The 17043-nt window shown below is 37.0% G+C and overlaps 1 protein-coding gene across 1 annotated transcript in view; it reads left to right on the top strand.

Annotated features, from left to right (window-relative positions):
* sec23ip (SEC23 interacting protein) overlaps window positions 1-17043 on the top strand; it is a 157041-nt gene that overhangs the window by 41583 nt on the left and 98415 nt on the right. The window contains exons 5-7 of the mRNA XM_063071924.1: window positions 3335-3424; window positions 15625-15745; window positions 16853-16942. Of these exons, the coding sequence (XP_062927994.1) occupies window positions 3335-3424; window positions 15625-15745; window positions 16853-16942 (301 nt within the window). The remainder of the gene's footprint in view (window positions 1-3334; window positions 3425-15624; window positions 15746-16852; window positions 16943-17043) is intronic.

Below are 17043 nucleotides of genomic sequence, written 5' to 3'. Positions count from 1 at the left end.
GTGTAATGCTGCAACTCATCTTTAGTCATGGAGTTAATTCCAAGGGTAGTTGTAATTTAAATCAGCTAGTCTCAGGCAGGCATATATTGCAGCTGTACAAATTGTGAATCCTATTGAAGCTTTATACCATTTTTAGCTGGAACAATGATAGAATATTGTGATCCATAAAGCAACGTGCAAAGACTTTGGATAGTTTATTTCTGCTTAATACCTTACTATGTGTTGCTGCCTGATAACTCTGCATAAAAGAATAAAAAGCATGAAAAGATGCTTTGTATAGCCGTGTTCACAAAGCGTATAGCAGCAAAGCAAGTACTCTTTGTGCAGACACTTAGGACACAGTGAGCTCTCTCAAGTACTGTGGTTATCCATTTAAGAAATAATTGATAATTGATTTAGGTAATGAAGAAAAACCTTCACTTACCATCCATACAGGTAATTTTGAAACGTGTACATTGAGGCAATGCAGGGAGTGTACAAGGGAGAGGCAATGCAGATTGTAAATACAGGTCCGCAATCCCTTATCCAAAATCCTTGGGGCCAGTTGCATTTTGGAATTCAGAATTTTTCGGATTTCAGGCCCCCCCCCCCCGCATACCAAAAAACACGTATGCTCAAGTTCCTTATTTAACCTGTCTCAATGCGGTGGGCTTTAAGACCCAGCGGCGCACCAAACCGAGGCACATCCTCCTGTATACTTTAAATCATCTCTAGATTACTTATAATACCTAATACAATGTAAATGCTATGTAAATAATTGTTATACTGTATTGTTTAGGGATTAATGACGAAGAAATTTTATTTCCAACAAAAACATTAAATAAAACATAAAAATATACAGCTTGAAATGAACCAAATCAAACACATGGTAAATGACTTATTGGAATAAACGTGGAATGCCACTGTCACTATAAAACTTCAGTAACTTGTCTTTCTGTTTATTTAAATAATATACAGTGGTAGTTCTGACACTATTTTCTTCAGTAAGACGCCGCACAGACACACCACGATCAAGCTTCTGCAATAACTCCACTTTCTGCGTTATTGATAGAGAAGATTCCTTCTCTTTTTCTCATTGTTACCCATAGGAGTATCTACAGCTCTTTTTGACATTTTCACAGTGAAATTAAACACAAAGTCAACAGTGAACACAAAATATCAGCGAACAGCAAATGCACGTGTAACCAGTACGAGCGCTGAGCCACAACTGGTGTCTGGCGGCCTCTGCTAGTGCTGCCATGTCACACCTGAGTGACGTCAGCTGTTGGCGAAAGAAACTTCGGTTTTCGGAGCTTTTTGGATTTCAGAATTTCAGGTAAAGGGATGTGCACCTGTATAGTGTTAACTATTAGAGAGAAAGTGCAGGTAGATTATTAAAAAAAAATTGTAGCCCGTGGGATAGAAGCTGACCTTGAGAGGGGAAGGCAGTTTTCATGATGGATTAAGCTGTATCCACAACTCTTCAACAATTTCTTGTAATCTTGGATAGAGCAGTCACTAATCCGAGCTGTGATGCATCCAGGTAGGTTGCTTTCTGGGTTGTTTCTATAGAAATCTGTGATGCTGAATTCCCTTTGCCTTCTGAGGGAAGCAGAGGTGCTGTCGGCAAATTGGCAAGGAATAAATATTGGCCGAGCTCTGTTGCTGAAGGGTACTGAGGAATGGAACACCTTGCATTTGGTGTGTTGTGTTTGCAGGTCAGGCAAAATATTAAATAGTTCTAGAACAAAATTCTTTCTATGTGCTACATTCCAAATGTGATAAGCTCCAGTTTGGCTTCTTTGAAGTTTCAAAGAAAAAAAGTAACTGTATAACACTTGGAGTAAGATTAGAAGCAAGCTGTTGTACAGGTTTATGCCTACAGATTGTTTCGGAAGAAATTGGTTTCAAGTCTGGAGCCTTTATTTAACTTAATCTATTAGGTCATTAAAGTGTAGATTTCAATATTGTATTTTTATGCAGTGTATGTTATGCATGCTTCTATTGGTATGGATATATTTCATTTTTAAATGGGAATTCATTTCTGCCAAAAACATACAAATTCTTTTAGCTTCAGATATGTTGCAAAATGATAGAACAGTGGCATGAGGCCTTTTGGTCTATCATGCATGTACTATTTTGCTGAAAAAGCTATAAAGTAGCTCCATTCTTTATAATATATTTTGCTTTTAGCATGCAAATTTTGTGTGCAAATCCATTTCTCTTTTGGGAGCTACTGAATCTGATTTCACTGCATTTTAATGGCATTGCATTCTGCATTGTACCAAATCTATCAGCTGTTTCTCTTCTATTTCACATCAAGTTTCATTAACTCATGATGCTGCTCCTGCACTTGCTCTTTGTTAAGCTATAAATATTGTCACATATATTTTCAAATCTTGCCGAGAGCAAAAGGTGCACCCATGTTGAGTCGATTTAAGTGCTGATTCAGATTTAAAAGATTAAGGCTTTGATGGCGAAGGGCAAATGAACTGGTGTTCAGTTCACTGCTCCGTGAGGCTTTCCTCACTGCAGTGCTGAACTGTTTGTGGGCCAATGGACTTGCTTTTGGGGACTCTGCAGTTCATGTTCTTTGTATTATTTGTTTACTGTTTTAATTGTTTGAAGAAGCTATTGATAAATGAAGTCTCAAGCATCTTTCCTTCCATAACTATCAAAAACGATGGAAGAATTTCATATCATGTCCCAGCAAGTTGGAGATTTTGTACTGAATCTCCTAGTCCCAAACTTATTGGCTGAGTTCGGCTGCCTGTGTGTGCTACTCTGCCAGACTAGAGTCTAGTAGTGGGAGAGGAAGTGGACTGGAAAAAGAGCTTGCAGTATATAAAATGGGAAAGCTGTGTTTAGATTTCACACACAGTTGGATTTCAGTGTGAATGGGGCTTCCACAGCTCATTTTCTAACATCCTGTATTGAAACTGCACATGCGTGAATATCAGGTGAGGATCAGTATTGATTTGGCTGTCTTCCACAGGAGATTTTAGTATTAATGACACATTTAAGCAACTGTAAACCAAATCACAACTTGTTGACTTCAACAAGTTTATTTTTGTTTCACTTACTATTGAGTTTTCAAGGTTTTTTTTAAAAAGCCTATGACGTTCACATAATATTTAACTACAAGCTGTATCGTATCATTTGAAAATAAGAAATTACTTTTTATTTCATAATTAGCACTTTAAACTATTTTTTATATTTGAAGTTCAGTAAATATTGATATTAAACGCTTAGCTGGGATAAAATGAGCCATTTTAAGTTTACACCTAAAATATTTTTGAGATCCTGGAGAAAACAAATTGAGCATTGTAAAATCTTCTAATTTTTCTCTATGCAGGGAGAATATAAAAAAGCAGTAACTACCAACCAGTGGCACAAGAGACTCGAATTTGCCAGTGGAGAAACCATTGTTATGCATAATCCAAAGGTAAGATCTGCATGAACAATGAGGCATCATGAGTTTAGAAATTCACCTGTGGCCATAAACCCTGAATACTGAAATAGTATTGCTGCATGTTGTTTAACCTGTAAAACTTAGTTTTACTGTTCCCTCTAAGCTGTCTGGGTGCTGAAATGCTCCCTTGCACATAGCCTTTGTTGTCACACTACTGAAATCTTCTTTTATATAATGTTTTATTAAAGTGCTGGACAGTTTTCAGGTTGTGTTTTTAAAAAGAATGGCTGGTCCACATAGTTGTAAAAAAAACTATAAATATAAAACGTATGTGTGTGCGTGTATGTATATAAACATGCTTTTGGAAGACACAAGATTGAAGGTAATGGGACAGGTGGCAGAAGAGGAGTGCCGGCGGGGGGGGGGGGGTGGCATGTGTCTAGATATACCCAGCCCTGAGATACCAGCCAAGGATATTTGATTCCAAACAATTGATTTATTGATCATTGCAGATTCTCTCTGGTACTTCCTGCTCCCTCCCCTCTCCCTTCCCCTTTTCTCAACCATGATTCCCCCCTCTCAGTCCACAATAGAGAGCCGTATCAGAATCTGATGTTTCATCACTCACATTGGTCATGAGTTTTTTTTTTCTTTTGTAGTGGTATGAAAGTGCAATACCATGCAAAAATCTTGGGCACCCTAGCAATATATATGTGCCTCAGACTTTTGCATAGTACTGTATATTTACAGCTCTGCAGATTTAGAAAATTGATGTTCAAGCGCTTAGACCATAAAACATGGGACAGAATTGGGCCATTCAGCCCAACGAGTCTGTTCTGCCATTCCATCATGGCTGATCCCAGATTCTACTCAACCCCATATACCTGCCTTCTCGCCATATCCCTTGATGCCCTGACTGAACAGGAAGCAATCAACTTCCGCCTTAAATATATGTATGGACTTGGCCTTCACTGCAGTGTGTGGCAGAGCATTCCTTGGATTTACTGCTCTTTGGCTAAAAAATTCCTCCTTACTTCTGTTCAAAAGAGTCACCCTCGATTTAGAGGCTGTGCCCTCAAGTTCTGGATACTCCCACCATAGGGAACGTGCTATTTACATCCACCGGGTCTAGTCCTTTCAACATTCAGTAGGTTTCAATGAAATCCCCATGCATTCTTCTAAAGTCCAGTGAATAGAGGCACAAAGCTGCCAAAGGCTCCTCAAATTTTAACCCTTTCATTCCTGGAATTATCTTCTTGAAACTCCTCTGGACTGTCTCCAATGACAACACATTCTTTCTGAGATATGATGCCCAAAACCGTTGACAGTACTCCAAGTGCAGCCTGACTAGTGTCTTATAAAGGCTCAACATTATCTTATTGCTTTTAGATTCTATTCCTCCTGAAATAAATGCCAATATTGGATTTGCTTTCTTTACCACAGGCTCAACCTATAAGTTATCCTTCTGGGAGTCTTGCACAAGGACTCCTAAGTCCCTCCACACCTTTGATGTTTGAACCTTCTCCCCACTTAGATAATAGTCCGCACTACTGTACCTTTTAATAAAATGCATTATCATACATTTCCCCAACACTGTATTTCATCTCCCACTTTTTTGACCATTCTTCCAATTTGTCTAAATCCTGCTGCAATCACATTTGCTTCCTCAAAGCTACCTACCTCTCCACCTATCTTCATATCATCCGTAAACTTTTCCGCAAAGTCATCAATTCCATTATACAAATCATTGACAAACAATGTGAAAAGTAGCGGTCTCAATACCCACACCTGTGGAACACCACTAGTCACTGGCAGCCAACCAGAAAAGGCTCCATCTTATTCCCTCTCAATGCCTCCTGCCTGTCAGCCATTCGTCTATCCATGCCAGTATCTTTCCCGTAACACCATAGGATTTTATCTTGTTAAGCAGCCTCATGTGTGGTACCTTATCAAACGCCTTCTGAAAATCTAAGTAAATGACATCCATTGCCTCTCCTTTGCAAACCCTGCTTGTTATTTCCTTTCCTTAAAGGACTCTAACAGACTTGTCAGGCAAGATTTCCTGTTACAGAAACCATGCTAACTATGACTTACTTTATCATTAGTCTCCAAGTACCTCAAAACTTCGTTCTTAATAATAGACTTCCAACACTTTCTTAACCACTGAGGTTAGGCTAATTGGCCTATAATTTCCTTTCTTTTGCCTCCTCCCTCCTTAAAGAGTGGAGTGACATTTGAAATCTTCCACTCTTCTAGGACCATGCCAGAATCAAGTGATTCTTGAAAGATCATGACCAATACATTTGTTATCTCTTCAGCAACCTCTCTCGGGACTCTGGGATGTAGTCTGTCTGGCCCAGGTGACTAAGCCACCTGAAGCCCTTTCAGTTTGCTTAGCACTTCTTTCTTTGCAATAACAATGACACTCACTCATGCTCCCCGACGCTCACGGAGCACTGCCACACTGCTAGTGTCTTTCACAGTGAAGAAGGTCCAAAGTACCCATTAAGTTCCCCTGCCATTTCTCTGTTGCCCATTACTACCTCACCAGCATCATTTTCCAGTGGTCCACAATCAACTGTCACCTCCCTTTTACTCTTTATATAACTGAAAAAAAATTGGTATCCTGCTTCATATTATCAGCTAGTCTGCCCTCATATTTCACCCTTTCCCTTCTTATAGCACTTTTAATTGCCTTTTGTTGGATTTTAAAAGCTTCCCAATCATCCGACTTCTCACTCACTCTTGCTGCCTTATATGCCCTTTCCTTGGCTTTTATATAGCCCTCAACTTCCTTTGACCACTATAGTTGCCTACCCCTGCCATTTGAGAACTTCTTCCTCTGTGGGACAAATCTATCCTGCGCCTTGTGAACTATTCCCAGAAACTTCAGCCATCTCTGCTCTGCTGTCATCCCCGCCAATATCCTCCTCCAATCCACCTGGACAAGCTCCTCTCTCATGCCTCTGTAATTCCTTTTATTCCATTGTGATACTGATATGTGTGAGTTGTGCTTCTCCCTCTCAAATTACAATACGAGTTCAATCATATTATGATCACTGTCTCCTAAGGGTTCCCCTTTATGTTAAAGTACCTAATAAGATCTGGGTTATTACACAACACCCAATCTAAGATGGCCTTTCTCCAAGTAGGCTCAAGCACAAGCTGCTGTAAAAAGCCATCTCATAGGCATTCAACAAGTTCCTTTCTTGCGATCTGATTCCAACCTGATTTTCCCAATCCCCTTGCAAATGAAGGCCCCTGTTACAATTGTGTTCTTACCCTTATTACTCTTTCAATATTTTTATTAGTTTCTACATAAAAGAAAACAGAGTACAAGATATATTATAAATCAAAAAAAGATAAAGTAATATCAAATACATTATATTAGAATCGCACTTGCAATCACATTACCCTATATTCATGTAAATTAAATTAAATCGTAATATTGAAATGTAATAATTTTATTATGCAGAAAAAAATCTAAACCCTCTACCACGATCAAAGCTGTTTGGTAAAGAAAGAAAAAGGGAAAAAACATCCTTACCGTAAAGTGAAATATGTTATTAGCCACCATCTGTACTTTAACAGCAAGTTAAAGGTTTTGAAAATAGTTCAGAAATGGTCCCCACAATGTTTGAAAGTCTTGACTAGATTCAGAAATTGAACAACAGATCTTCTCTAAATTTAAGCATGACATAATATCCTGTAACCATTGACTGTGAGTAGGCAGAACGACATCCTTCCATTTAAACAAGATCGCCCTCCGAGCTATAAGAGAATTAAACGCCAAAATGTGCAAATCAGATGTCTCCAGAATAATATCTTTTCCTCCAACAATACCGAATAGGGCGGTCAAAGGGTCAGGCTTAAAATTTACCTTAAAAAGTACCGAGAAAGTTTGGAATACTTCCTTCCAGTATCTTTCAAGACTTGGACATGTCCAAAACATGTGAATTAATGAAGCTTCTCCATTGTTACATCTATCACAAGAGGGAGATATACCTGAATAAAAACGAGATAGCTTATCCTTAGTCATAAGAACCCTATGGACCACTTTAAGTTGTAGGAGGGGGTGGCAGGCACATAACGAAGAAGCGTTAACCAATTTAAAAATTTCATTCCGAGTTTCCTCAGAAATTGAAGTTTATAAATCTTGTTCCCAGAGATTTTTAATTTTGTCTAAAGGAACATTTCTCATTCCCAAAAACATGCCATAAATATTGGATATTGAACCATTATGAAAGGGTTTCATAGTCATAGTCATACTTTATTGATCCCGGGGGAAATTGGTTTTCATTACAGTTGCACCATAAATAATTAAATAGTAATAAAACCATAAATAGTTAAATAGTAATATGTAAATTATGCCAGGAAATAAGTCCAGGACCAGCCTATTGGCTCAGGGTGTCTGACCCTCCAAGGGAGGAGTTGTAAAGTTTGATGGCCACAGGCAGGAATGACTTCCTATGACGCTCTGTGTTGCATCTCGGTGGAATGAGTCTGGCTGAATGTACTCCTGTGCCCACCCAGTACATTATGTAGTGGATGGGAGACATTGTCCAAGATGGCATGCAACTTGGACAACATCCTCTTTTCAGACACCACCGTCAGAGAGTCCAGTTCCATCCCCACAACATCACTGAAATTATGATAATTTCAAATTAGAAATTACATCTAATAAGTCCTTATCGGGACTATTAGGAAATGAATATAATTGAGAACGCAGAAATTCTCTAATTTGTAGCTATCGGAAAAAGTGGGTTTTTGGTAAGCTATATTTAGCTGACAATTGCTCAAACGAAAGGAGACTACCTCGAACAAACAAATCCTGGAGGCATTTAATACCCAATCTAATCCATTCTTTAAAAACTGGATCGGTCTTGAAGCGTTTAAAAAAAATAATTAGAAAAAATGGGACTTGAAAGAGAAAATCCCATTAAACCAAAATATTTTCTAAATTGTACCCAGATCCTCAAAGTATGTTTACCTACCAAATTATCAGTTAATTTACTGAAGGATAAAGGAAGTGAGGATCCAAGAAGAGAAATGATAGAAAATTCATTAACAGAGTTAGCTTCTAAAGAAACCCATATCGGACAATCCTCACGGTTAATATGACCAAAACGTAAGATTTTGTATATTGACTGCCCAATAATAAAACCTAAAACACGGTAAGGCTGAACCTCCATTCTTTTCAGCTTTTTGAAGATGAACCTTATTTAGTCGAGAATATTTATTTTTCCATATATAAGAGTATATAATAGAATCAAGAGAGTCAGAAAAGGATTTAGGAATAAAAATGGGTAAGGCCTGAAAAAGGTATATAAATTTAGGTAAAGTATTTATTTTAAGAGTTAATTCGGCCAATCAACAATAACGAAAGGAGTGACCAGTTTGATTGTGCCCTTTTTACATAATTCAGAAGGGTAAGAAAATTTTCTTTAAGTAGGTGTTTATAATTCTTAGTCATTGTTACACCCAAACAGGTAAATTGATTTCTTACAATTTTAAAAGGAAGGTTAGTATTAATTGATACCAAGTTATTCAAAGGAAAAAGATCACTCTTACGTAAATTCAGTTTATATCCTGAAAACTGGCTAAAGCAAGAAAGTAAAGAAAGCGTTGGAGGTAACGAAGTCTCGACATTAGAAATAAAAAGCAATAGGTCAGCAGCATAAAGTGAAACTTTATGGATAGTACCTCGCCTTAAAATACCAATAATATCATTAGATTCTCGAAAAGCAATGGGTAAGGGTTCTAAGGCCAGATCAAAGAGCAAAGGGCTAGAGGGACAACCACATTGAAGTTTAAAAGGTTTGGAATTCTGAAAATTCGTAAGAACCCGAGCAGAGGGAGATACATAAGTAATTTAATCCATTGAATAAAATCGGGCCCAAATTAAATTTTCCTAAGGTTTTAAATAAATAATTCCATTCAACCCGATCGAAAGCCTTCTCAGCGTCTAAAGATATCACACATTCTGATACCTCCTTAGAAGGAGAATAAGTAACATTTAATAAATGACAAATATTAAAGTGGGAATATTGATTTCTAATAAATCTAGTCTGATCATCAGAAATAATAGATGGTAAAATATTTTCAATCCTACGGGCCAAAACTTTGGATAGAATTTTCCTATTAACATTAAGTAAGGAAATTCGTCTGTATGAAGAGCATTCCATTGGGTTCTTATTCTTTTTAAGGATAAGCGAAATAGAAGCTTCATAGAAAGATTGTGGCAACCTACCCAACTTAAAGGAATCCAAAAAAACTGAACATAGATGAGGTATAAGCAGTAAGGAAAGTGCCTTATAAAATTCTGCAGAAAATCCATCAGCACCCAGAGCCTTCCCCGAGTGCAATGAATGTACAGCCTCGGCAATTTCCTCATAAGAAATAGGTTGATCCAACTGTTTATGGTTATCAACGGAAAGTGTAGGAATGTTTAATTGGTCTAAGAATTATTCATAATAGTATTATCATCTTCTTCTGTTTCCGGCAGTTTAGACGCATCTAGGCATATTACTGCCCTCCGCAGGATGTATAATTAATTATAATTCTGCTTGCAAATGCTGTATGTGCTCACTAGATAGCAATGCCGCAGATTGTTTTTCTTCCCAAGTTTTGTCACGTGCTTTCCAAGTAATTGCATTGCCTCAATGACATTAATTTCATCTGAATCATTTGTAAAACTAAAAGCTTCTTGTTTGAGAATATTCATGCTTAACATTTAAAAATTGCTGTTTTCCAAGTCCATCTGCGATTTCCAAGTTCTCCTTTTCTTGAGTCAAATCCTATAGTTGTTTACTGAAATCTTGAAGTTCTTCCTCATTTGTTTCCATGTTTTCATTTTATAATTTGAATGTAGATAATTCATTTTGCAACAAATTTCTTTTTCCTTTTGTAACTTTGGAATAAGTTCCTCCATTTTTGGAATAAGTTCCTCTATTTTTAAAATCTGTTTTCCATGTCACTGAATTTTTGACAAGCATCTTTTTCAGAAACCGTCTCCTTTAAATGCAGTACTGTTTCGTCCAATTTCTTTCCAACTCACGGTTGTTCTTATTGAGTACTTCTATTTGTTGATGGAGTTCTGCACATTTACCCTGGGTTTCAACCATGTTTCTTGTGTACATAAAATCTGAGGTTTTTCCTTGAGTTCTGATACATATCTCATAAATTCTTGACCATTTGCGATAAGACTCCTTGCATTCCTATATATATACTGCCATTAATTTCCTGCCTCTCCTGCCCGTGAACTGTTTGATCCTCCATTCAGCGTTTCTTTGACTGCTTCCCACCTAAGCCCTGTAATACCAAGATATTTTTCTGCAGACTTGATTGTAATTTTAATTTTTTCAGTTCTTTTGTCTGTCTGTGCTGAACAGTTAATTGCATCTACCACAAACAGTACGAAATCCTTCTTACTCATTATTAGTGTATCCTTATTTATCATATTACAGCCCTCACAGTTCACCGGTTTATTATTTCCTGTACTTGTTTGCTTGATAGCCTTCTCCTTTTCAGCCAATGCTTTCACTGCCTCTGCATAACTGATCCCTTGAGTTACTTTTACATATTGTATCTCAGCTTCTTTCTTGCTATTAATGCACCATCGATAAGCTGCACTGTGTTCTTCGCCACAATTACAGCATTTCAGCCTAGCTCGCACCACACATTTCCTGTATTCATGTTCTCCAGTGCATCTCCCACATCTTTGTTTCCCTCTGCAGACTGCCGCAATATGCCCAAGTTTCTGACATCTAAAGCATGTTAAAGGCGGTGGTATATATATTCTGACCTCAAACACATCTACCCTAAATAAACTTTAGTCAGCAATCTCTCTTCATCAAAGTTAATCATAACTGATGAACTATCACACTTTTTTCCATTTCTTGTAGCTTTCAAACGTTTGGCCTCAATAATTTTCGCTCCTTTTATGTTCTGTTTAATCTCATCCATAGTAACTTTTGTTGGTATCCCTGAAATAACTCCTCTCTTCCACTTCCTATTGTTGGGTATTGAGCATTGTACTTCTTTGCCGTCTATTTTATTTAATCTTATCACTTTGCCTTGCTGAGCACTATCCCGACAAATCACTAATAGCGATCCATTTTGTAAAATCTTTGCTCTTTTGACTTCGCCTGTAAGTTTGTTGATTATCTTGGTCAAATGAATCTGGTTCCATTCACCAAAAGGTGCTCTGTCTTCATTCAGTTTTACAATTGCTTTAATCTCATCTTCTTTCCATTGTTTTGCTATCCTATTTTGTTTGTCACTAGACTCCTCAGAGTTTGACATCGCATACCTCTGTTTTCTTTTCTTACTCTTTCCACTCCATTCCTCTTTCCCACCAACCTCCATCTCTAACTCACTTCCACTATCCGTTGACCGGCAGTTCATCCTGCAGGATACTTTCTTTATCAAGTCAGCAGTTGCGGCCTGCATGCTCTGTCCTCACCAGCAGTTCCTTACCAAATAATAGTATTATCTTTAGGAGGGTCAGAACTATAAAGTTTAGAATAGAATTCTCTAAAGATATCATTTATTTCTGAATGGTCAGTTGTCCTATCGTCATTAGCTTTACAAATTTCTTTAATTTGCCGTTTAGCTATAAAGGTTTTTAATTGTTTAGCCAATAATTACCTGTTTTGTCTCCATGAATATAAAATCAACTTTTATCTTTTCGGAGTTGAGTTTCAATTGGATAAGTTAAAAGAAGATCATATTTAGTTTGAATTTCAACACGCCTTTTATATAAAGCAGATTCTGGAGCCAAGGCATATTTTTTGTCTAATTGTTTCAACTGATTAGCTAACTCAATTCTCTCTGTATTAGCTTTTTTCTTGACACTTGCAGTATATGAAATAATTTGTCCTCTAATATAGGCCTTAAAAGCATCCCATATAATAAGACTAGAAGTCTCTTCCAGTGTATTCTCTTCAAAAAAAAAAAGAATAATTTGTCTCTCCAGGAACTTTAAAAAATCCGTATCAGATAGCAAAGTTAGATTAAAGCGCCAACATCTGTTTGAGGAAGACCAGCGAGATTTAAAGATAAAAGCACAGGGGCATGATCTGAGACAGCAATCACTTTATATTCACAAGATCGAACGAATGGAATCATTTGGCTATCAATAAAAAAAAAATCCTGGAATACGTATGGTGAACATGAGAAAAAAACGAATACTCCCTGTCTAGTGGATATAAAAAAAAACGTACATCAACAATACCACATTTCATTAGAAAAGATTGAATAAACAAAGCTGATTTATTAAGTGTCGCTGGTTTAAAAGATGACTGATCAAAAGCTGGATCTAACCAGTAATTAAAGTCTCCTCCCGTCACCAATGAGTAAAAGCTCAAATTTGGCAAAAACGAAAAAAAAAAACACCCAAAGAATCCTGTGTCATCTGTATTCGGGGTGTACAGATTGGCAAATGCCATTAATTTATTATCTAATTTTCCTGATACTATGACAAAACGCCTATTAGTATCAGACGCTACTTTATGTTGGACAAAGGGAACTATATTATCTATAAAGATCGAAACTCCCCTGCACTTAGCCTGAAAAGAGGAATGAAAATGTGGCCCCCTCCATCTACTGAAAAGGCATAAATTGTCACAATTACATACGTGAGTTTCTCGTAGAAAAATAATTGGAACCTTAAGTTTTTTAATATATGCAAAAATCTTAATCCGTTTCACAGGTGATTTAATCCTTTCACGTTAAGACTAAGTAAGTTAATAGTTTGATCCATTTTTAATACTATTTAATAGAAAGGTTAAAGTAATAACCACTGGAATGTACATTAAAACCAAACAATAAACCTTGAAATGTGGTAACCAAGCAACAGATTTGGCTAAAATTCCAAAACAACTTCCAGAAAAAAAACGCATCCCCCCCCACCCTCCTCCCAAAGTCAGAAAGCCAGCCAAAAGAAAGCCAACAGCTAAATCTAATGACGTCACCCTCCCAAAAAAAACTACTGGTTTAGTTTCAAGGTTAACTGCATTCCAACCTAGACAGTAGACCAGGAAAAAAACTTAACCCTCATAACAAGAACACATATAGGTTAATTATTACAGTTTCAAAATGATAATGAAAAATAGCGAAACTAAGCCTTATTGACAGAAAAAAACCTCAAGAAAAATAAGTATAATATAAAATAATAAAAAACCTATCAAAATTCAAATCATACAAACACACAAGATATTACGTCGTTAAAATCTTGTTCTCTGAGTAAAGCATTTAAAGTTTCAAAAGGAGAGTTGGCTACAAAGGTTTACCAAAAGTAAAAGAAGCAATTATTCATGTAGAAAGGTACTGAACAGTTAATCTTCTGATTTTAAGAATTTCTGAGCTTCTTCACTCGAATGGAACCATTCCTTAGAGCCATCCTTCAATATAATTCTGAGCCAAGCAGGATAACGAAGAGAAGGTTTGAAACCTTTGTTAAAAAGTTCCGACATAACCTTTTTGAACTTAGCACACTCATTCACGACCTCGGGTGAAAAATCCTCGACTATCCTGATCTTCTGACCATTAAAATCAATCATTCCTCTTCGATGGGATTCACGAATTAAATGATCCTTTGCTTGAAATTCATGAAAACAGATCATTACTGATCTGGGTCTTGCTCCTGGAGGTGGTCTAGGCACAAGCAATCTATGAGCTCAATCAATCATAGGTAAAGACGGTAAGATTTTAGGAAATAATTTTGCCAAAAAGCTTGCAAAGAATTCAGTAGGCTGACACCTTCCATTAACTCTTTAAGACCAAGAATTCGTAGATTATTTCTTCTGCTTCTATTTTCTAAATCTATAATCTTCTGTCTTAATTTTTCATTGGACTTTGATTGTTTTTCACAAAGCTTTTGTAGGTCATCCACTTTCGCATCCAAAATCGTCAGAGTTTCTTCATTCTCTTCTATTCGTTTATCATGTTCAGTTAAGGTTTTTTTGAATAGAATCCAATTTTGCATCTATTTGTTTAATTTAATAGCTGAGTTGTTGGAACTCCTGCTGAAACTCGTCAGAGGATTCTTTTCTGTGTTTTTGAAGCAAATCCATTATAGCTTCCAAAGATTCAGGAGGGTCTTTTTTAGTACCTTTGGCACCCCTTGTACTCATAGTACTCATGGTGAAACAATATCACTTTTAAAAATAAAGTTTTAAAACAGGTTGGAAACAGTAAAGTAAGAAAAGTAGGAGCGACTGCAAAAGGCTGTTACTCCATCAACAACCAGTAGGAGATCTCCCTTACCCTTATTACAAACCTTTTCCAGCTCCCTTTGCAATCTCAACCCCACATCTTGGCTACTATTTGGAGGCCTATGTATGATTCCCATAATGCTATTTTAACCCTTGCAATTTCTTAACTCCACCCACAAAGATTCGACCGTCTCTGACCCTATGTCACCTCTTTCTAGAGATGTAATTTATCTCTTACCAACAGGAATTCATGGAATTCTATTGCATGCCATGTGCACTTGCGTTATGACTTTCAAAAGAAAGGCATGCAAGAGAATTCCTAGAAAGAAGCATGGTTTTCTGCTGACAACTCTAAACAAACGCGTAGGCCTCGATCCTATCTATGAGCTGATGCAGACAAAATTCCAGACCACCACATAGCCTATCAGCAATGAGATTGCCTCCCCACATCACAATTGAGTTTCTGAAATGACCTCCAGTCAGCTGATTGAAAGGTATATAAAGGCCGAGCATCCAGAGGACACACCACAATCAACAGCACACTGACAGTGTCTCCTCATGTGGTGACGAATCATTTGCAAATAAATTGGCAAGATCAGAAAACAGCTCAACCCAACCATAATGCATTCTGGCTAGAGGAAAGTAAAACTACATGACTTTTCTATGTCTCATTGTTTTGTGGTTCCTATTCAAAATTATTTGCTACCCTTTCATAGGCATTTGCCATGGAGAATCAGGTGGTGAATGAATAAACTGGAACTTGAAAAAACATTTTGGTAGAACATGAAAGTGGATGGATACTTTTCTATATGTTAACATAGAATAGCTCATGTAACATGATGGGACTTGATCAAATCCATCAGCAACAATCCCATAAACCACTTTTAGGAGATGGGGGAAAATTGAGCCAGAGCTTTGAAAGGAGCAAGATCTCTATTTGAGTTTTCATTTCTTTATGTTGATTATTATGACTTCCACTCTCAAAAATAATTATACAGCAGTCATGATTGCTTTCAGGTCATAGTTCAGTTCCATGCTTCCTCACTGCCAGATGAATGGGGAACTACACAAGATGGACAGACTCGGCCTCGAGTGGTCAAGCGTGGGATAGACGATGACCACGATGAGATTCCTGAAGGTATGAATCCAATCACAGCTCTGTGCTTTATATGCCTCAGAATGATCTGGTTAAGATGACTCAGTAATATCAAGCTTGTTGTTAAAGAAAACCTTAATGGACTAAGTGTATTTTGCACTTTAAAGATAATAATCGTTTCAGTAATTTGCATATTACAAATTCATTGTCATTTAACTGTACACATGTATATTGCCAAATGAGACAACATTCTTCCAGACCAAGGTACACAACACAGTACATATTAATCACACACACAACACAAAATGTAATATTCCCACAAATAATAAAATACATTTACAATACAAGTTTTAAGAATAAATAGCTTAACGCTACTGGCACTTCATACACGATGAGACCTGGGTGGTAACAGGGAGTTCAGTAGTCTAATGGTCTGGAGGAAGAAGTTGTTTCCCATCCTAATACTACTTGTCCTAATGCTTACGGTACCTTCTGTGATGGGTGGAGGTCAAAGAGACTGTTGGACAGATGGGAGGGATCACAGACAAGGCATCACCCCTGATAAATATCTCTAATGGGTGGAAGATGAACCCCGATGATCCTCTCAGCTGTCCTCGTAGGGGATTGCAGTCAGAAGCCTTGCAATCCCCTACCAAACAGTGATTCAGCGAGTAAGGAGACTCTTGATGGTACTTCTGTAAAATATTGATTAAAATAGGTTAAAATTGGTTAAAATTAAATGCCTAATTCATAAAATAATAATTTGTCATTATTACCATATTACCATTATTTACCATGTTTCATATCCCGCATATATTGCTGATTCTTCTCAAAATTGCCTCAATTTTTAAATAAAATGTGGAAATTTGAGTTGCAGAATGGAACTATGTAAATATATACATTCAAGAGCTGTAGCATTTATATTAAATGCTTTAAGAAATTTCTCATCAATGTAATAATGTGCTAGGTATGTGCAAGTTGTTTTCCCATCTCCATGGTTAGATCTAGTTAAGTGGTGGGTGTCAAATTTTTGTTGCTTCATTGAGGAAGAAATGAATCTCTATGAATTAAACATTAGCAATTATTTCTCAGGAACAACTTCCAGCATTCCAGGCACTTTTGTTTACCAATTTATTTTTATTTACATAGGAGAATTGCCACAAGTTAACCATCTGGTGTTCATTGCACATGGTATTGGACCTGTCTGTGACTTGCGTTTCAGAAGCATCATTGAATGCGGTATGTCTATTTTTAACGCTTTTTGCAAATGTTATCCTTTATACCTTTTTAATTATTTGAAGCAAACCTATATTTAAATAAGTAACAAGGTTCAAATGATC

This window comes from Mobula hypostoma, chromosome 19 (assembly GCF_963921235.1).
Source record: "Mobula hypostoma chromosome 19, sMobHyp1.1, whole genome shotgun sequence".
Lineage (NCBI taxonomy): Eukaryota > Metazoa > Chordata > Chondrichthyes > Myliobatiformes > Myliobatidae > Mobula > Mobula hypostoma.
The sequence above is the reverse complement of the archived record's forward strand: the minus strand, read 5'-3'. Positions and strand labels throughout refer to the sequence as shown.